We start from the raw sequence: 21,663 nt of genomic DNA, 5'->3' as shown, positions 1-21,663 counted from the left end.
AAATGAATGACCCAGATCACTAACTAGACTGTGTTTCACTCACAAGACACCAGGGGTCAGTATAGTTTAGTAAATGGGGGCGTGACTCTTCTGAATAACTCTTTGATTGATTGTATGTAATAATTACAGGTTATGTTCCCAAGATACGTTTTATACAACTTTTGACCCAGCAGCGTCATCTTCTCTCTCTCTCTCTCTCTCTCACACACATACACACACACACACACACACAGTTGGCTCAGATGTCATTAACTACAGCATCAAACGGAAAAAGTGTCACTAAGCAGCATAATGAGTCAATGTCAGAGCTGTCCTTTCATCTATGACCTTTTGTATATTTTTTGGATAACAAAATGTGAAACTATGAGGTAATAATATTTGACGTTATTAGATTTTAAACCCAATTCTTTGAACCCAATTCGTCCTTATTGTTGTAATATTGGTAATAATTGAGTTAAATTAGCTGTCATAATAATGTAGGTCACCAGGAGAGCCCTAAGAGACTACATTACCCACAGTGCACCAACGCAACCTTAACACAGGCACAGCCTTGGGCTCGTTCCAACACGCTGTCTTCGTCCTCGTCTCCGCCCTGTACGGTGCACTGCACCCTGGATCTGCAAGCATGTGATGGGAGAAAGTGCGTGGACGGACTGCACGCTTTAACCATCCCTGTCATTTACAGATCATGACAGAGCAGACACTTGTCTGCGCGTCTGTGAACTGTGCCCCGGTGTATTTGGATGCAAAGTCAACCCGCAGACTGACAGCTCGGTGCTCGAAATGTTACGTGTTTTTTGAAGGAAAAGCCTTTTTGAATACGATGAATCTCCGGACAGCTGGCTGAGCAGCGCCAACAGGGACTGCCGAGAGGGTTTTAATTTGTGGCTAAATTGGGTTACGGACTTTTCGGATGCAACCACACGCCCATGCGACGATAATGCTGAATGTTTCTGCTATCAGTCTCCAGGTTAGGTTTCAGTAAACGCTTAATGTTTATGTATTAAAATAGAGCTGATAAGGCTGTTTTGGACAGAGGACTGAATACCTGCATGATAGCTCAAAACCGTATAGCCGTATAATCTAATATAATAATATTATAACCCTATAATAAATATACTAAGCGCATTCTATTATTATTATTATTGGTATTGTTGTTGTTAATATTATTATTATTAATACTACTAATAATAAGATGTCGATCTCCTAAAAAAGGAAACATGGAGCCGGACTGGATGTCTTCGTCGCCTTATTTCATCAGAGATACAGTAACGCTGCACTGTCTCCATGCAAACCGTCGCTGATGGTTTCTGTCGTCCCTGAAGAAGTCGCGGACATTTAAAACTCACACCCTCGCTTGCTTGTTGATCTGAAACTATCATGCGTGTTCACAAAACAACAGAATGATGAGAAATGATGGCACTCCTTTACTGTCTCTGGCGTACAATTACTTCTTTTCTAACAGAGGACCGGTCTCCATCACAGATGTAGCCCAGCAGAGACGACTAAACCAGGCCGCTGCACAGAGACGGATGCGGATTTGTTGTGTTCAGACTTGGCTGGATGCTGCTGAACATGGTGCGACTTTACAGCTCCGTACTGAATACCTGCAGCCCTGCCGTCGACTTGCTTCTGTAATTTCTCAGTTGTCTTAAAATGGACGGGGCCTTTTCGATAAAGGCTTTCCAGCGAAGCTGAACCGGCTCACGAGTGGCCATGCATGTAGGATTTAGTCTGGACCGGCTGGTCGGGATGTAGAGCGAATACCCACGGATTTTTTTCATGCATGATATGGTAGAGAAAACAGCCCCATTTTTATGGAGATGGCTGGTGGGGGAAGTTCATCTACACGGGTCCGGATAAATGAGGACCCCCACTCAGAGGATTTTACTCAGCTCCACCACAGACATAAGTTTGTATCGGTACAATAAATAGTTTATGTTTTATTCTTACCTCAGTGTACGTCACAGAGCGAAAACATTCGTTTTCAATGGGATGACTTCAACTACACTTTATGTATTTATTAGGACAACAGTCAAATCTGTAAGGACACAATAAGTCAAGACCTGGCTTTTGTTAAATTATATTAACGTTATTTAACTATAATTACAGGTAAACATTTCATAAATTGTAACTCAGATGTAGTTAATTTATACACAAGTATGTAACTGCTTTATAAATTGCAGGTAGCAATTAAGAGACCACTGAGGAGAATAATGTCATTAGATTTAATGTCACAGTTCACTCTTTGATCAGGATCTCAGCAGACTGAAGGCTTGGTCTGAAGGGTATCATCCAACCTGCTGTTTCTTAGACAAACACACATTAAAGTCCGCACTGAGAGTCTATGGCAGCTTTTTAAAAGACACACTTGTAGAAACAATCAATTAAGGGGTTTACACTCATGGATATGCTTTTTTTAGAGTCACTGTTTGACCTGATGAACATTGTCCCTGAATGAACTTGCCCTTGGGAATACATGCAACGTACACACTGTGTAACAACAGCACAGCGCAAACTGGGATCTGAATCTGGGACAGTTTTTAGCAGTCAGATGTTGGGATGGGAGAGAGCAGGTGTAACTCTTTGATCCTCTAATGCCCTCTCCTCCCTGCTGGTGGTCAGGGACACCTTGTCTTAGTCAATGGGCCCTGTATGGATTTTGTGACTGAGTTGACAGAGGGCAGGCCTACAGCATCAAACAGCAGTCAGGCTGCCATGAACCCATACGGCAGAGCGAGCAGCACAGCAGCCCCCCTGCCTTGCACCAGCTGTGGGGGTTGCTGCTCCCCACCGCCCCCTTGCCTGATTCCTCCTGGGCCTCACTCCTCGACTACCTCCTCCTCCTCGATGCTGCCAAGTATGACCCCTCCACCACCGATGTTTCCAGCACCGGTTGTGCAGGTGGAGAATGGCAGCAGCTGGAATTCCTCGACCATGTCCTCCTCTGGCTCCCCAGACTCTCACCCTAGTCACTGCTGTGGGGCCAACACCCCTAACCCTTACTGGACAGCAGTGTTTGACTATGAGGCCACAGCAGATGAGGAGTTAACCCTGCGGCGTGGGGACCTTCTTGAGGTTCTATCCAAAGACTCGAAAGTGTCTGGGGATGAAGGTTGGTGGACAGGCAAGATCCAGGACAAGGTGGGTATTTTCCCAAGCAACTACGTCACTAGGGGGGATGCTGCCAGCTATCAGCAGCTGACCGCAGGAGGGCTGGTGGCAGGTGGGGTTGGCGAGTGCCCCTTGGAGGTAGACTTCTCAGAACTGGCTCTAGATGAGGTCATAGGAGCTGGTGGATTTGGGAAAGTGTACAAAGGAGTGTGGCGGGGAGAGGAAGTAGCAGTAAAGGCAGCTAGGCAAGACCCTGATGAGGATATTAGTACCACAGCAGAGCGCGTGCGGCAGGAAGCAAGACTATTCTGGATGCTCCGGCACCCCAACATAATTGCTCTACGTGGAGTCTGCCTGCGAGAACCCAACCTGTGCCTGGTGATGGAATATGCTAGAGGAGGGGCTCTAAATCGCGCCTTGGCTGGGAAGAAGGTTCCCCCCAGAGTTCTGGTGAACTGGGCGGTCCAGGTTGCCACAGGGATGGACTACCTCCACAACCAGGCATTTGTACCTATCATCCACAGAGACCTCAAGTCCAGCAATAGTAAGTACTGCAATCACGTGTTGTTTGTGCTCTTTGTAAATGAGCAGAATATTTGAGTCATGCAGTTTTTAGGAGGGACAACACTATCAGAGAAGGTGTTTTGGAAAGTGAAGCATATACTGTAAAGTTAAGGACCAGAAGGTGTGATTCAACAAACCTAAACCAGTTTTCTTTCTGAAACAAGTCAAGTCTGAACAGAGCCAGGACATCAAGGATTGTTTTGTTTTTTTTGTTTTTTTTTTACAATTTGTGACTCTGTTGGGTTTTTGTCACACTCTCATTTGTCATGAAGATGTGTCTGTTACCACCTCATCACAGGTGAATGGGTGACTGAAAAGGAGCCAGAATATAAACTTAAGATGTTAAAAGCTCTAAGGTTAATATTGAACTTACAGGTATCATTGAACAACTACTGAAAAATTTCGCTCACAGCTGAGAGGCTCAGTGAGGATAGGTACATGTGCAGCAGTCCATATAGATCCAAATACAGGGAATAAAAGTATCCAGAAAATATTCAGAGTACATTCGTAGTGTAAAAGCTCTATATACTTTTCTAAGCCATAATAAACTCAGCTTCAGAAACACTCAACCATTAGTTTATTAAGAATATCTAGGAAAAGCCAGCACAGACTAATACAAAAATACTGCAATTATCCCTGCACAAATGTTAAATAAATAAAAATATTAGAGATTAATTTTTTGTGCATGCCTGGAGTCGGGCAACTTGGCAAGACGTAGCCCAGGGACACTTCAACAAGTGGCCAGGAACATTCAGGCCACGAACCGGCAACTACCTTGATAAGGGCCCACTATACCAACTGAACCACTGCTGTCCATCAGCAGAATCTATACTTAAAATAAACTTGATGATTTTTGTAAAGCAATTGAACAGAAACACACTAACTCTTCACGGTGGTATGTTGTATTACCTTAAAGTTTTGTTAGACCACATAAGAAAGAAACGAAGAAAGAGAAAGAAAATATTTTAAGTATTTGCATTTTGGGAAATATGCTTATTTTCTTTCCTGCTGATTGTTAGATGAGAAGACAATATCACTCAAATAACGCTGATAAATATGAAGCTAGAGATGGGAGGTGATAAGCTAAGTTTAGCACGAAGACTGGAAACAGCTAGCCTGGTTCTCTTAACAGGTAACAAAATCAGAACAGAACTAAGTATTACAATATATTACTAACAAATTTGAGCCTACTGATAAACATTTGCACAATTTAAGATTATTAGTTTATCAATCGTCACATGTTTTGACCGTCTTGTGGTCCAGATATTTGATTTGTGGTCACACGTTTTACTTAACACAGTTATGGACTGCTCTGTATGGAAACCACTAAGGCAAACAAGTGTATGTACAAATAAATGTACAAATGACAAGCTTCCTCATAATTATATTATTACATTGCAGAAAGTTATTGAAGTGTTGGAATTCGTTTTTAGGAGGGCGACACTGGACTAGAAACACAACTTGCACCCAGAAGGGAAGGCCAATTCCTTGCAAACCTCTGCTATCTTGTCCCCATACTCTTTCTCTACACTTCTTCCTTCTTCATCCTCCTCCTCTTCTTTCCTTCCCTCTTCAAGGAGAGCAGTTCTGCTCTGCAACTCACAGTGCTATTTTTGGTCCTTTGTGCTACTTGCTGTTTAAAGATGCAGTTGCAGTTGTTGGTGCATCAAAGAAATAATACACAGCGAGCATCTTAGTGCCTTTCCGAGTGTGTGTATACATCAAGGCCAAACTATGTGTGTTTATCCCAAGTGACATTAGTGATGAGGGAGGGAGTGTACAAATATGGGTGGAGTGTGTAAGATGCTGACTAAAGGCGTTTTGAAGAGAGAGACAGTGGAAGTAAATGTAGCTTAAACACAGTTGCTGCTTATCTGCCAAAATGCCTCCTACCCGTCACCCATTTTTCTAAATTCTAGTCACATTTCTATCATGTCTTGCTCTCAAACACGCAGCCCCAGTTCCCATTGCTTTCCGTTCCCTCTCTCCCATGTGGCTTTAGTAGTAATGATCAGAGATCAGATGCGTATTGGACAGAAGAGCCTTGGCAACAACACCACAACACTGCCTTTCCATGGTGACATGGGCACTGATTCTGTGTCACTGAGTCATACAGCTGCTAGCCACTGCCAGCTGCTGTGCAAAATGTCAATCCCCCAATTTAGAGTATTGTGTGTGGAAATGTCTTAAGAAGGGCTTGGACCCTCTAGATGATAAATCTTGGTAAAAATGTGTGGGTGCTTAATCGTTAAGTATATGATTATATGACTCTCTCTCACACACACACACACATACTGAGGGATGTTTGCATTGGCCTGGCAATGCCCAGAAGGGGAATGCATGGGAAAAAGTAAGGTAGTCAGTCAAATGATTGGGAGAATAAGAGGGTGGAATAAATGATGTTGTGGAGAGAGGAGAGAGATGTATGTACTGAGAGAGAAAAGTGATGGAAAAGAACAAGAGAAGGAAAGCGTGGGGGATAAACAGCGGTTCATCCTAGTTTAGGGTTACACCTCAGCTCATTGTCCAGGTGCGCTGGTCTCAGGTGTCCTCTTCAAACCGCCAACCACTTGGCATCACTGCGCTTACAGAGTAGCTCAGGCCCCCGAGCTTTTCTTCTGTCTTCCATCAGCCAGCTCCGGCACTCAGTAAACAATCTTCATTCTCCTACAGAAGAATTCATCAAGGCAAAACGTGAAGTTCACACAGGGCTCACAGAGTGAGTGTGTATGTGTTTCAAGTTTTACAACACAGGGGTTTTATTTTTGCTTCACCCAGCTGTTTTCTTCTAAAATTATCCCACGTCAGTTGAAGATGTTCATGTTTTTACTTGCTGAGTGCTGTTGTCGAAAAGACTCAGTAGCTGTGGCGACAGAGTGAATTTGTGTAACGTGGGATAATCTGATTAGCATGACCTCCGTAGATCAATGTTGCAGCATGTTTGCAGGTTGGCAGGTCATTGACCTCGTGGTCATGCCTTACCTGTCACTCTGATCCTGGGTCGGTCCAGAGTTTCTAAAAGCATAGGGCACCAGTTCTCCTCGACTGACGCAAGCTAGTAGCAAGAAAGTCTTGACACAGGCTAACAGATATGTTGAGGTCTTGTCAACAAAGTGCAAATGAATAATTGACGTTCAGTTTCTGCCCTGTTTGGGCTTAAAGTGATAATTAAAGCAGATATGCAGTACTTAGCTGAAGGCAGCCTATATGCAGCAGTATAGGATACCATCTATTTTTTTTTTTAAAATGTGCATAATTATGACGTCCTTGTTCTTCCTGCACCACAGTCACTGATTGCAGGAACTGGTTGGATCCCCATCTCCTCCTGTCCACATGTCTAAGTGTCCGTTGTTAAAATGCTAAACTCAAGTTGGTCCCAGTGGGCATAAAACACTCGATCTGTTAAAGTGGAAGATATTAAACTGCAGTCCATTTAGCATTTTCAAGTGGTGCAGGGTTTGTATTATTCTATCTAAACATTTCTGTGCATGTAGTCCTAAAACAATAAGCCAATTATTTAAATATAATATAAAAATCTATTATTTAGTAATAACCAGGAAATGCTAACAAGATAGCTTATAATACACACTTTATTGCATTTTATATTCAAAGAAAGGATAAAATTTGCTTTAGCTGCATTATTATTTATGTCATACAAAGGAATCATCAAGAATTGAATTGAATCAAATTGAAAAGAAAGTAAACTCCTGTACTGTCCAGCCCTAGTGATAAGTCTAAGACATGAACATTTACAATTTACAAACATTTACAACATTTACAACTGACAAACTGCCTACTGACTCTGTGACATGGTGAAAAAGGTCCAGGGCAAGTGAAGAAGAGGGCTTTGGTTGCGTGTTTGTTTTGTATGTGACTCTGACACTTCATGTAATAGAACTCTATCAAGATGGTGAGTCAACTGCAGGTAAGACAATACAGGTGAGCTGATCACCAGGCCAGACCATATCTGTACCTGTGAGTCTGCCCGGACATACAGCAAATGCAATATAGTTTGACCATGTCGCACTGTGGACATTTGTATACATACTGCGTGTATGTAATACTTGTCTCTCTCTCTGAACACCTGTTAGATAACATGTCTCCACCTTAATTGAACACGTGTGATACACTGTGATGTTTAAATGTGAATGCAGAGAATAATGAAGACAGAACAAAGTTGACATTAGCTGTTGTTTTGACTGCTGTAGCGACAAATGGAGTGCATGTTTACACAGTCAACAATCATGTGAATAATGGGAGCTCGCTGTCCTGAAGCAGGCTTGTCAAGTGTGATGTTTGCTCCCAAAGTATTCAAATTGCGAAGTAAGAAAAGAAAAATCAAGTTATTAGAAGCACCATTTCTGCCCCCCTTCCCTTTTTTTGTTTGTTTGATGTAAACAATAGAAACCATGACATCAACAGCACACAAGTGTGGTAATAGCTACTTAACAGATTAACAGGGCAAGCTATGGCATATAGTCACTGTCACTGAAACCCTGTGTCTGGCTGTGTGGAAGAATATAAGAGTGAGTCTGTTGAGGAAAGGATTAGAGGGGTGGCCAGTGCCGGCTGCTAATCCCTCAGAGAGACAGAGTGGTGGAGGCCGAGACTGTGACTAACTGGACTACTGCAAGCTAGCAAGAGGAGGATGGGGCACACATAGAGAGGGGGAAGACCAGTGTCACACTTTCGTAGCTCACACACAGTCTTAGCTCTAATTTATTTAATATCGAGAAATAATTAATTTTTACTTAATATTTACATTTTTCTTTAGAATGAACTCTTTCTTAGACTGTTCCGACATGCAAGCTCGGCTCTCCACCATGCTTATTGTGTTTGTAGGATCATGTGAGACGGCCATGTCGCAGCATGTAGATGCAAATGGTCAGTATCACACAACTTTATTATGGCAAGAAATTATCACTGTAAACAATAGATGGTACCATATTGCACAGCCCTCATCCAAACCAGAACAAAAACTATTACACATAATAAGGTTGGCTTGGGAAAGAAAAACAAAATGCACAGAGGTTTTTTAAATGCTTTTGCATTTAACGTTACATTGCAATATATTTTTGCATTCTGTAGCAAAATTTGGTCAGATCTGTCTGATCCATTGAAACAATAATGGTTAATAGACCTATAGGCTAATGCACTACAGATGGATTGCAACAGATGGATTTAATGCTAATTGCTCCTTTGAAAAGGCGGAGCCAGTATAGATCCACTGTGAACAGCTGCACAGCTCTTACAGTGAAGCTGTGGTTGTGGGTATGATATGTATGCTGTTCACTCTTCTTAAACTAATGTCACAGCCAGAATCATAACAACTGAAACACAGGCATGGATGCAGCCTCTCTCAATCGGCCTCAGCAGCTGCTGGTTATACTATGGCCTTTAATCACACAGTGAAACAAGCTAGGTTAACTACATTTGCTAAGTATCTCTGCTGTCTTTCTAACTGTAGTCATACAAGGTTGGGGTTGTGTGGCCACAGCTAAATATGAACACACTTCCTCTGTGGCCAGAACCAGTAGGGCTCTACTGCACAACACTCTCAGGGGGAAATTTAAAGGAGGTAACCCAAAATGTTGATGAAGTAACTTCATTACTAAGTAAGTAATGAAGTATTAATATTGTGACATAATACAAAAGTAACTCAGACGAAAGCTCATCATCATTCGGAACTGTAAGAAAATGTCTTCATAGTCATATCAAACTGTCTTTTAATAAGAAGGATGTCACCATCATATAAGTCAATTAATCTTTCTGAAAATGTGCCTACTTTGGTCTGTACCATTTAGGATCTTTTAAGGCAGCAACAGCAAATAAAATAAATATATTTCTTGAAAAAGAGGCAAACAATATTGCTGTGTTAGTTTTGATTACTCGCTGCAGTTGCTCTTCTCAGGCGGAATGATTACATGAAGGCCTCGATTTTATTATCTGTGTTTTATTGGACATGTTTGCAAGCTTGACACGTGCAAACGAGTATGTAAGCCTTTGTGCGAATGGAGGTCAGACAGCAGGATTCAGACACTCATGTACAAATGCTCTGCTTATATACATACATATACATGCTGCAACAGAGCAACAATGACCCCATTCTTACTCAGCAGCCCAAGACAGAGCAAGAGCAGGGCTCACAATGGTATAAGTCAGTACAGGGGGATGGGGGGCGAAGGATGGGAGATAAAGACAGCGAGCGGTGACTGTAGGCTGTGAATGACAGGCCTGAGAAATGGATGGAAGCAAGGCAGGATGGGTAAAGGAATAAAAAAGGAATGCAGTGGCTGTAGAGAAACCGCTGGAGGCATGATTGGAAAAGCAAATGGAGACATGGATGGGGAGTGATGAAGGAATAAAAGCAGGAAAGAGGGTAAAGTGTAAGGTCAGTTTGTCAGGAGGTCAGCCATTCTTCTTTTGCTCATTGAGCCAGCTACAGATGAAGGCTGACATCCACAATAGACTGTTGGCTGCAGTTTTCTATCTGCGACTGTCAGTACTGTAGTCCTCGTAACAGACAGTCAAATGGACAGCCTACAGTTGAAGCAATATAAGGACCAACCTGTGTAGGGCTTGTAAAAGGTAATGACCAGACCGCTATAAAAACGTCTTGACAATCTCATAGTAGATCATCTTGTGTTGAAAATCATGCCAATGTATATGCTTTACTATTTGTATAAACGTACTGAAACAAAGACATGTCAGCAGATTGATGCTGACTTATATTAGTTTCTTTGATTTTCAGTATCCCACATAAAGTGTCATCAACATCTTTCTTTTTAGCCACCCAGGCAGCTTGTGGTGGTCAGCTAGTGTTGGTCTTTTCAACACCAGGCTACACACACAAAAAATATACTGATACTGTCGTTATAAGTTGAACATGAAAGTAGCTTCTTGCCTAATATTACAAAACTGTTATCTTCTGTCCCATATTTGTCAATAATTTATCAATTTCTCTTAAAGAATGTAGCTCCTATATCACCATTTATTGATTGATATTATGAATCTTCAACTTCACAAAAAGCCCTTTTTTCTTCAGGGAGACCATAAATCAGTCTGTAGCTATAGCTAAATGTATAGTTCAAAGCTCTATACCAGGGCTAGGCAACCTAAACAAATAAACTGAATATACATACATGCAAAACACCAGCGTGTAAGGCTCAAAAAGTTAGAATAGACATTGTGGCCATGTTAGCTTGCTGATATTAATATTTGGCTCCAGCACCACCATGCCTACGTACAGCCTCACAGAGCTGCTAATGTGGCTACTACTATGTGACTTACACTATCACCTATGTAATGTTGCATTGAACAATGGAAGATTTTATTGTCTTCTGACGGCTCTCTTTCTCTTTTGATATCACTACCTAAAAGTGATGGACACATCATCTCAACACGTTTACGCACTCAGTAATCAGTAATTGTAGTAGTAGTTCACTGACAGGGGATGTTATAGAGGAGACAGTGAAACAGTCCATCAGACTTTGGATTGTGAGATGGACTTTGGACTGTTGTCAATTCTTTGGCACCGTGCGAACTCGGCCACAGTTCAACAAATGTTTGTATCTATCCCCTGTCATTAGGGCGCTCTGCCGAGTTTAAGTCTGTCTCAGTGAGTGAGAGACAGAGAGAGGACCAACACAACCAAACAGTGAGACCAGCCAATGGCTGCATGATTCCAAATGAATACACATACATGCTCCCACAAAATCGTACACCACAATCATTTTCTCCACTGGTCAATAAAACACTGATTTGAAGCCATAGAACATGATGATTCCCTGCAGCTTAGTTTCCCTGTGGACCTGCCAAGCACACTGACACAAATTTCTACATCCTAATGTGTGTTGTTGAATAAATGGCACAATTCATTTGAGTTTGGCTAGAATTTCTAAACAGCATCACATTTATTCAGAATATGATAAGACTGATCTCCAGGGGGTCATCTACCCAGAATTACAGTACATAAAGTCATAAAAGTATGTATCCTCCACTTTTACCTGCTGCAACATTAAAGTGACATACTCATCCATTTATCAGTAATTCAATCGACTGCATTCTTATTCTAAAAATAAGTTAATCATAAGCTGAATATTATATTATTAGCTTCTTGTGTTTCTCATGGCCTCACTGCAACACATGTCCAAAGAGTATTTTGTTATGTTGTGTCCTTAGACACATAACTAGCAGTAAACACCATTGTAAAACACCACAAAACAAGGAGAATTGAAAACATCAGCTTTCCTGTATTGAAACCCTGGGCTCTCTGTGGGGGATACAGGCCTAGCCAAAACCAGGGGCCTCTGATAAAATGAAATTGTCCCTGGCTACAGGTGATGTGTTTCTTGGGCAAAACAAACCAAAAAAACCCAAATGCTGTCCCCCTCGTAAGACCCATATATCTCAGAAAACATTTCTTCTCATAGCATCTGAGAAATGTAGATATAATGTTATCTCGTCATCTCCTCAAGTTAATCTGAGTTCTTTACTCTGAGAAGCATGTGAGGCCTGAGAGGCTTGAAGATGTAACTAGAGTCAACACCTCAGGAACAGCTTCAGAAACAATTGTCTCTTTTGCTTTGGTTGTCAGTCGGGTTAGGGTTCCTTCAGTGGAAGTTTCCTGTGAAGTAATGCTCCTGAAGATATGCATAACGTTCTTTTGTGTTTCTCAGTATTGTTAATTAAATACAGACGTGACAAGACTGCACATCTCAATAAACACAGTAAGAAAGACTTCCTTTGGCACCTCTTGTGCTGTTGTATGTTTGCTTGCTGTTGACTCTGCTGTTAGAGGGTCATTGTTGTTCACCAGCAGCCTGGCACGGAGAGTGGGGAGTCAGGCCAAGCAGAGGAGGCGCTGGGTGTCCCCTGAGCCAAAGGTCCTTCGCCCAGTTTTTTTAGTGGAGTCAAGTAGAGGGCACTTCAGTCAGACAGCTGACTGCATGTTTGGAGTGTGCAAACCCGAGAGCCAATGCTAGAAAGTCATATTTTATTCAACAATTATGCACTGCTATGCAGATAAGACAGTATGTTACCATGATTGTCATATTGTACAACTGGCTACCTCAGCATCCCACTGAGAGCTCAAGACTCAACAGTAACATTATTGTTACTAAGAGCAATTATTTGTGCAGCACTAGAGAGACACAAAGACATAGACAATACAAGACATTATTCAACATAGCATATACAAAAAAAAGTTTAAACTTACATCAGTTCACCAAAGTGATAGCAGAGGGGTCCACCCATAAAAAAAATAACATGCATCAGAGAAGCATCAACATGTTTGAAAGTTATTTCTTAATATTTCTTTTGCATGTTCAGTACTGCTTTCGTCAAAGTACTTAGAAGGATCTGTGAGTCAGATGAGGCAATGCCACTTTTCTCAGGAGTTTTATACAGTTAGTCATCTCTTCCTGCAAGAAAATGGCTCTTATATGACTCGATCTCTACCTGGAAGTTGGATGGCAGATGTTTTTCATTTGAACGAATAAGAAGGACAAAAATACACTTTAACATGTTTGTTTAGCTACAGGAAGAGAACTAAAATCAAGTGTTTAAAAAAATCACTGTACAATATATGTTGATTATTTTTTGACTATTTGATTTTATAGTTTTGTGTATTATGTCTGCTGAAATATTATAAATAGTTGGATGCAGCATTGAAGTTAGTTAGATGTGTTTTTTTCTAACATAAAAAGCAGTATTTACTATTGTTTTTGACAGAAAAACTAATTTGGCTGTTTTGTCACAAATTTTGTCACAATCTAAAGGAGCCATAAATGCTCATACCTCTCAGTAAATTCCCACACACACACACACACACACACTCAAAAAAGCCTAGAGAAAGCCACCTCATTCAATATCTCCATCTCTTCTGAGAGAGAGGCGGCCTGGTCACACGAATCTGGCAGCTGCGTTTGTGTGGAGACAAAGTGAAGGGCTGCAGGGTGAAACTGTGCCACTGTGCGGCTCAGAATTAGAGCCCTGATGACCTGTGGTGGTACAAGTAGAGCCAAGCCAGGGTATCAATGACATGGGAGCATTCTCACTACAACTTCTGTATCAAAGCATCATAGGGAAACGGGAGGAGGCCCAGTGCTCTGATGCATGTCTCACTGATCTGCATCAGTTTTTAGACTTATTTAAATGCAGCATAGATGCCATAAAAGTAATAATAATAATAATAATGACAATACACTTTACTGTTGAGTTACGGAGGACAACAGAGGATGTGTGTGAAAGAAAGAAAGAAAGATGGAGAGACGTACTGAATACAAAGAGATGTTATATGTGCTCTCAGGAAAATGACAAAAGGTCCCCCTCCAGTCATCTGTCTTTACCTCTAGCAGCCAGCATCTTTTCATCCACTCATTATGTCCCTCTTTCTCATAGTGCGTGGGCCTTTTTTCTAATAATTTTGTTTTATTTTTCTCCTATTTCTTGCTTTTTCTTTTTCTTTCTCATTTTCTCGTGCACTGGCTCTTCTTCCTTTTTTCAGCTGCTTTTCCTAGTAAGACATTTCCCTTTTTGGCTCTTATTTCTTCAGCTCTCTTCACTCGTGCCATTTTTTCCCTTTCTTGCCTCTTTTCTCCTGTCTCATCTTCTGTCTCCCCTCCCCCAGCCCTTATCCTCAGTCCTCCACCCCTTTTGCCTCTTCATCTTCTTATCCTCCCCCTTCTCTACTTCAACACAATCTACTTCTCAGTTACTCTTATTTTTTTACTCCTTTAATGCTCGTGCCTTCCCTGTGTCTCCTTTTCCATTTCTTCTCCCCAGTGTGTTGGGACTGTAGCCAGTCTGGCGACAGTTGCAATAGCAGACAGTCGGGCAGTGGGCAGAGGAGGGAGGGGAGGAAAAGAGGGGATGTGAAGATGAAGCAGCAGACGTACAGTGGTGATATTTTAGGGGCTTCTTACTTTTTGTTGGCAGGCTTTTGGTTTTTAATGAAGTAGAAACACAAATGGAGATGTCAAGGTGGAGGTGAGGTGGAAGCTCTGCATCCCATGATCCAGGATCTTATGGTATGGGAGCTGATGGACTGTCAGCTCCCTGCCAAGCCAGTCAAGTTGCTGTATTTGTCATCCCATTGTGCTCTCACACACTAACAGAAACAGGACATGGGGGCGTCGTACCTGAACAACCATTGCACAGAGATAGATGCCTCTAACATGGTGTGTAGGTGTTAGCAGGAGGTATCTGGGGAGCTTGTCTGGGTTTTGTTGGAGCTGATCCGCTGACTTGGCCCTGCAGCAACAGCTGTTCTACCCTGCAGGCTACACCTGTTTCAGATGAAGAGGAGTGGGGGAAAGAGGCTGAAGAGGGAAGGAGAGGAAAATCAAATGAGAGAGTGAAAAAACTGTTAAACATTAAAAAGGTTGTTATATCTGTGTCTGGTGAAGTCCATCCATCCAGTTACCGGTTATCCCGTTCATGACTTTAAAGGGCTGGAGCTTTTCCCAGCTGTCACTGAGGGAGAGGTAGGGTACACCTTGAACTGGTCTCCAGTCTATCGCAGGGCCAACACAGAGAGACATATTCAGACAGACAACCAATCACACCTACAGGCAATTCAGAGTAACCAGTTAATCTAACATGCATGTCTTTGGACTAAGGGGTGAAATCAGAGTACCTGGAATAAAACACATGCATTTGCTGATTAGCATAAATCACAAATCCTCTGGTGGTTCTAGTAATCTAGCCAAATACAGTAGACTTCATCCTCAAGTGACTATGAATGTCTGTACAAACAGCTGATGCCAGTCAGCCAGTACAAGTGACGCCGTTGTGCTTCTTCACTTGTTGAATATGTTGTGCTCTCATGCCAGTAAGTAATCTACAGAATATAGTTATTTAATATTTTACTATTTTGTTATTAGGGCACTTGCAAGACATTTGAAAATAATGTTTAAAGTAAAGCAGTAGATGCCAGACAGTCATTATGTTAAACATCTGCTCCACAGTTGGACTATTGCTCCGTGTTAGGACTGATTGTGTTGCGTAAAATTTCCCTTTAGGATAGAATGAAGAGAAAACAAGGATCGTCATAGGGGCATGAGGGTTGCCCTTCATTGAGTTGCCTCGTACTCTTAGTCTTTGACCTCTGCCCTCGTTACCATAGCAACAAGTTAATGACACAGCACACTGAATAGCACAAAGAGTGTAAGTTAACGAGTCCAGCATTGTGTGCCTCACTTTTTATGGTAAAACTAGTTGACTGACATTATGTCAAGGACATTTGCATTTGTGAAGTTCCTCATCTGGCTGCACTGGCACTGGTGAGAGTCAGCATTATTCGCTTCTGACGCTCAAACACATTTTATTTTTTATCTCTTCATAATTTAGAATGAGGTCAAAAATCCATCCAGTGTGTGAATGTTTTGTACTGGTGTGTTTGGAAGATGAATAAGAAACATGGATTCATGGCTTTGTAAATTTTTGTTTTGCTAAAGGATTTTTTTCTGATTTTTTTCACATTGTGTGTGACGGATCTATTTGCAGTAACATGAGTGTTTTCAATCCTGATACAGCACCAGTCCACACAAGATGGAATATTTAAACATAAAAGAGCTTATTGGTGTAGCTGCTATTTATTTAATGACTGTTGGCCGTTTACACTGAAGGTTCATCGACCATTTTGGCTGTAGGTCATCAGTGGCTGAACATAATGGATTTGCTTGTCCTCCCACACTGCCTTGTTTGCCATTGTGTATTATCAAAAAATGCACTATGAATTTTGAAATGTATTTAGGCATGTGAGTCCTGTATCCACCCCTGACACATTTATCCTTATAATTAGCCCAGCGCCCTCATTTCCCACACCAAACGAAATTGTGTCCGTATAGAGTGAAGGTGGAAAAATAAACATCAGCTGCACATCCCTGATCAGCTGATCAGACAGATGCACCTGTCAGCTGACTGCGCACAGGACCACGCCCAGTGCTCTTGCAGCTGATTGCTCATTATCCTGTCACATAGTTTATTTAAGGCGAGGCAACACAGAGAGACAGTAGGTCAGGTTTGACTGGTCAGTGTTGAAATGTTGTATTTGTAGAGCTTAAAAGATTCATATCATAAATATCAACATAAATATTTTTTTACACCCCTACATTTACTTGGAGACATTTTATAAAAAAAAATATGCTGTTTTATGCAGTTTTTAAATATTACAGGCACATGTCAATTTGGTTGCTTTCTTAACAAAGCAAATGATGATTTAGAAAAGGGTTTTAAAATAACTCTCTTTTTTAATGTATTTAATTAGCGATACATTGGAATTTCCATCATCACCTCCAACCCCCTCGGAGTTTATCATTGTCATGTTAGGCTTTTGATTTCTTCTGCTGTACCTGTTTAAGCTTCAACTCTAAGCAGGCTTAAACCTACAGTAAGTGGCCAGAAATGGTCATAAGTCACTCATTCATGCTTCTGTGGTGATATTTCTGCATGGGCTGTAGGCTAATGTTTCCCCTGTGGTGACTGCAGTGAGTCTGGATGAACATTACGCTAAAACCTCGCTGCTGACTTTGTATCAGTGTTTAAACAGTGACGCAGTGGCATTTCTCAACACTCAGGATCAGGGTCCAAGGGCAGAGGAGAAAACAATGGGAAAGGTTAAATCAACATTGAATCGGGTGGAGCAGACAGGTGCTGCTGCACTGATCTCTTTGGGCTCTGAGGCCACACCCCAGTCAGCAGGTGTATTGGACAGCTGATCAATAAGATGTGGCATTAAAGCTTCAAGCTGTGTGCTCTGCCCAGTCATCCTTAACCCTGTGGAGCTCAAACCCCATGACAGATGGCTGCATATTTATTGTGTGCCAGTCACTTAATAAAGTTTGCTGCAGAGAGGGCCCTTCTTCTGTGTTACCTGAATATTTTTGCTGACTATGACTGGCTTTCAAACCTGCAACAGGCACCTATTGTTTTTACTGCTGCCATTATGTGGGCTTTCAAATCAATAGTATGACCAGAATAATGCTTTGCAGCAGCATTTGTGAATGAATTATAATATAACTCATAGTTGCTGAATGATCACATTTGCAGTACTTTGGTAGTAACTAATCGTCAGCTTAATTGGATTTTCTTGATAGTTTGTACAAACATTCATGTTTAATCATGTGACGATGAATGGAACATGATGAGCTGATGACTTTTCATTCCCCCACTGTCACAGTATGGTTTTCTTTACAATGAGCATTACAAGCTCTCTGCAGGCTCCTAACATTCAGCTAGTTTACATGTATTTAGTGGCTCTTTGTAGCAGAACACAGGGTGCTGATAAGATAAGGTGTCACTGATTCCAGCTTTGCACAGTATGGGCTCACTGGAGGACAAATGCCTCTCTGAGGTGAAAAGGTCGATTCATTATCACAGACAAACACAAATCAGGCTGAAACAGTGATTGTGCTTGTGTTTTTGATCATTGGCACAATTCTAACTTACTGTATGTATTAAACCCTCACACCATGTTTATGGTTTACGATTTGTGATGACTACACATCCGGACCTGTAATATTTCCCATAATGCACGTTGCTATAGAAGACTGTATTATCCAGGGAGCTTGTTAGCATTGTTTCTTGCTCTTCTCTAATAATATGTGCTCATATATGCTTGGAGATAACATTTGCAGCAGCTGAGGACTGCATTGTGTAAAAGCCACGCTGTCCTTGAGGAGGTTTTATTTTCTTCACTGTGTTTAAATATGGTGTGATGCTTCCCACGCCCTCACGGGTGTTATTTGTGTATTGCTGCACTTCAGGTTCCTGCACTTCCGGTTGAACAAACTCACACACGTTTACGCATTTCATGTATCGATGAAATGCCGGTGCTGGTTAAAGCCTGTGACGGACAAAGCAGGACAGGTAGAATGTGAGGAGAATGCACCTATGCATCTATGTGTGCAAACACCTCATTGGCACATTCTTTTAAACTCCGTCCGGCCTCCTCCTTTGATTCCTGGAGGCACACAGTGAAAAATAAAGACGTTCCCTCTGAGGAGACAGCTGTCCCTCACACAGACGAAAGTATGAGAATAGAAAAATCTCCTGGAGGATTTTGGTGGTTTCTTATCACTGTCAGTAACCCGAATTTATTTGCCACCTGAAGACTTGACACAGAGTAACATTATCTAAACAAAGTGGAAGAAAGTAACTAAGTACATATACTCAAATTATGTCCTTAAGTACAACATTTGAAATATTCTTCACTTTAGTATTCCCATTTATGGCTTCCTCATGCTTCAACATCACAAGAAAAATAAAATATGTATGCTGTACATTTTAATCTCACAGATTTCATTACAAGTTACTTTGAGAATACAAAATAGTGAAAATTTTTAAGTTAATTAATTATTGATTCATATAATAAGTATTTTTGTATGTATCCCTTCATTAGTGGGTCTATGGCCTGCAATGGAATGCAACCAAATATCTGCAAATTCACTGAAGCCCCAACTGCACCCTTCTTTCATTATAAGGGGTCACAAGGCAAAAAAGAGGGAAACTACTTTATTATTTAACAATTTTATGCAGGTCTTTCAACACCTACAGTACAGATACCTCAGAAATTTGATGATGTTGCTTGAACATTAATTAATTATTCTCAAAATACGGATTCACTGACAATTTGTTAAAGCTGTAATATAACGTGTTTAAACCTCCTCGACCATCAGTCAAATGCTGCTCACACAGTAATGCATCAAAAATAACATATAGTATAAGTGAGAGAACATTTTAAGTGCATCACTTTTACGTGTATTTTTCATCCCCCACAGCCTGACTGTAGGAATATCTACAGATTGGCCTGAGATCAGTGCTTTATCACTGAAACTGGAGTGTCATTGAGGTTGTGGATGGGACAGAAAACACAGAGACACACCTTTTTCACATGAAGTTGTGTGTGTGTGTGCCCAGGAGTGCATGTGTGTGTAAACAAAGACACCGCTGTGTGTAGCTTTTCTCCACCACCCTTTGCATACGCCTGTAGATTAGTGAGAGAGAGAAAGCAACCCCCACCTGGCTCCCAGTGCTTGTGAACTGTGTACACTCCAAACATTTCCATACCCAGGCCTTATACGGAAATGAAGGAGGAAGTCATACATGGAAGAGACAGAGACAGACACCGAGCGGGAGAGATAGGGGGTGAAAGGTTTACATTAACAAGTATACAGTGAAATGACTACATGAAATGACAATTATGCTCAGACACACACACACACACACACACACACACACAGACACACACTGCAAACAGCTGGAGCAGAGGTGAGAGCAGACACCTGAAGAGCTCACTGGTCAACAGCCACACCTGTACTGTAAACGTGTCTCAGTGAGCGTGCACTTTATTTTCGTATGTGTTTTTTTTTTCCAGAAACATGTTTTGACTCTGTTGCTGAAATGTTAAACTAGATGTGAAAAAGTGTTTATTCCTCTCTGACATATCGTTCCTGATATTGTATTAAAGGATTTCCTGAACACAATATACTTATATACTATATATAGGTATATTATATACTTATTATAGTTTATTCAATTAGTTTGGTTTATGACATTCAGATGAATTTCCATTAAAGAGGCTGCTGCATTTAAACCCCAGTGAATATTTATTACACATTCACTTATTACTAGAAAACTGTTTTGTGTATTCTTGCTTAATTTTACGTTGTTTGTCTAAGGCTAGGATTTTGAAATAACTGGCTCCCAGATCAAATAAAGAGTCATCATAACTCCTTATTTGACCTGTGATTAATGTTAAAGGATCGAGTTGTTTCCAGAAAAACCCCTCACAGATTGTCTGGAAGTAAAATGACATTTACTGGCCTATAAAATCAAGAATTACTGCTGTTAGATTCTCAAAGGTGTAGGCTACTCAGTTTTGATGTAAGGTTCTAAGAACTGCCTAAATCAGTACGATGTGGTAAAACATTGACCGTGCTGGTTTAATCATTGGTGTTTGGAGGGCTGCACCTATTGGCCTTTTCTCTGTACAGTGAATGGATTTAGATCATATGCCATAAAAGAGAGAAACAAGCCGAGGCGTCACCATGTCCGACTAGTCAAATTTAAATGGTGTACTACTCTCATACTTTAAAAACACTTACTTTGTTTTTGTTCGATGTTTTTATGCTTTAAACATTCATTCTCAGCTACCATCTCTTTGCTATGTGTTTTTCTGCTTTTCCCTCTTTGCAGTTTGTCCTCTTGTCAGAGAACATTTACATATCTGAATAACGCAGCAGTTTTTAAGGAGTATCTGTATTTGTGTGTGGCGTCTAACATGTACTGTTTGTACAGTGCTGTCATCTTTTAACGTTCTCTTTCTGTTCTCATTCTCTGTTTCCCAGTCCTCATTCTGCAGCCGGTGGAGCGGGATGACTTGAGTGGGAAAACCTTGAAGATCACAGACTTTGGTCTGGCCAGAGAGTGGCACCAGACCACCAAGATGAGTGCAGCAGGGACCTATGCATGGATGGCCCCAGAGGTCATCAAACTCTCCCTGTTCTCCAAGAGCAGCGATGTGTGGAGGTACAGCACGCATGGCTGTGTCGGGGTAGACTGATGTGGCCTTGGCATTTTGTTCATATGTTTGATAATAATAAGACACGATATATAAACACAAATAGTTGTTCGCATTTTCCTTCGAATTAATGTTTTGACTAATGGGATTTTCTTCAGAGACTGATTGATGAGTTTGCCCCATGATATTCACAAGTTGTTATTGAAAATAAGAACAACTAACAGATCTTAGCAGGTACATGAAAAGTCATGTGGTTCCTTTTTTGTCCATTAAAACAGATAAAACAATATGACTCTACCAGTGGTTGAACAAATATTCAGAACCTTCACTCCAGAAAACTATAAAACTACAAATTTTTAAAGATTTGTAGAGTAAAAGTATTGAACTTTTTTGAAAAGTAAAAGTGCTTAAATTTGAGAAAAATACCCAGAGTTACAGTTAGTATATACACTATATTGTTT

The 21,663-nt window shown here is 41.1% G+C and overlaps 1 protein-coding gene across 3 annotated transcripts in view; it reads left to right on the top strand.

Annotated features, from left to right (window-relative positions):
* The first annotated feature begins 611 nt into the window (after positions 1-611).
* Positions 612-21,663, top strand: part of map3k10 (mitogen-activated protein kinase kinase kinase 10) — a 30,176-nt gene continuing 9,124 nt past the window's right edge. Inside the window, exons 1-3 of one of the 3 annotated variants that reach the window (XM_067506840.1) lie at positions 612-970; positions 1,216-3,658; positions 21,030-21,210. In XM_067506840.1, the coding sequence (XP_067362941.1) occupies positions 2,656-3,658; positions 21,030-21,210 (1,184 nt within the window). In that variant the 5' untranslated portion in view covers positions 612-970; positions 1,216-2,655. Of the gene's footprint in view, positions 3,659-21,029; positions 21,211-21,663 lie in introns of all 3 variants that reach the window. The other 2 variants (XM_067506838.1, XM_067506839.1) reach the window with 2 other exon arrangements.

This window comes from Channa argus, chromosome 6 (genome assembly GCF_033026475.1).
Source record: "Channa argus isolate prfri chromosome 6, Channa argus male v1.0, whole genome shotgun sequence".
Taxonomy (NCBI): domain Eukaryota; kingdom Metazoa; phylum Chordata; class Actinopteri; order Anabantiformes; family Channidae; genus Channa; species Channa argus.
Note: the sequence above shows the minus strand (reverse complement) of the source record. Positions and strands in the feature narration are given on the sequence as shown.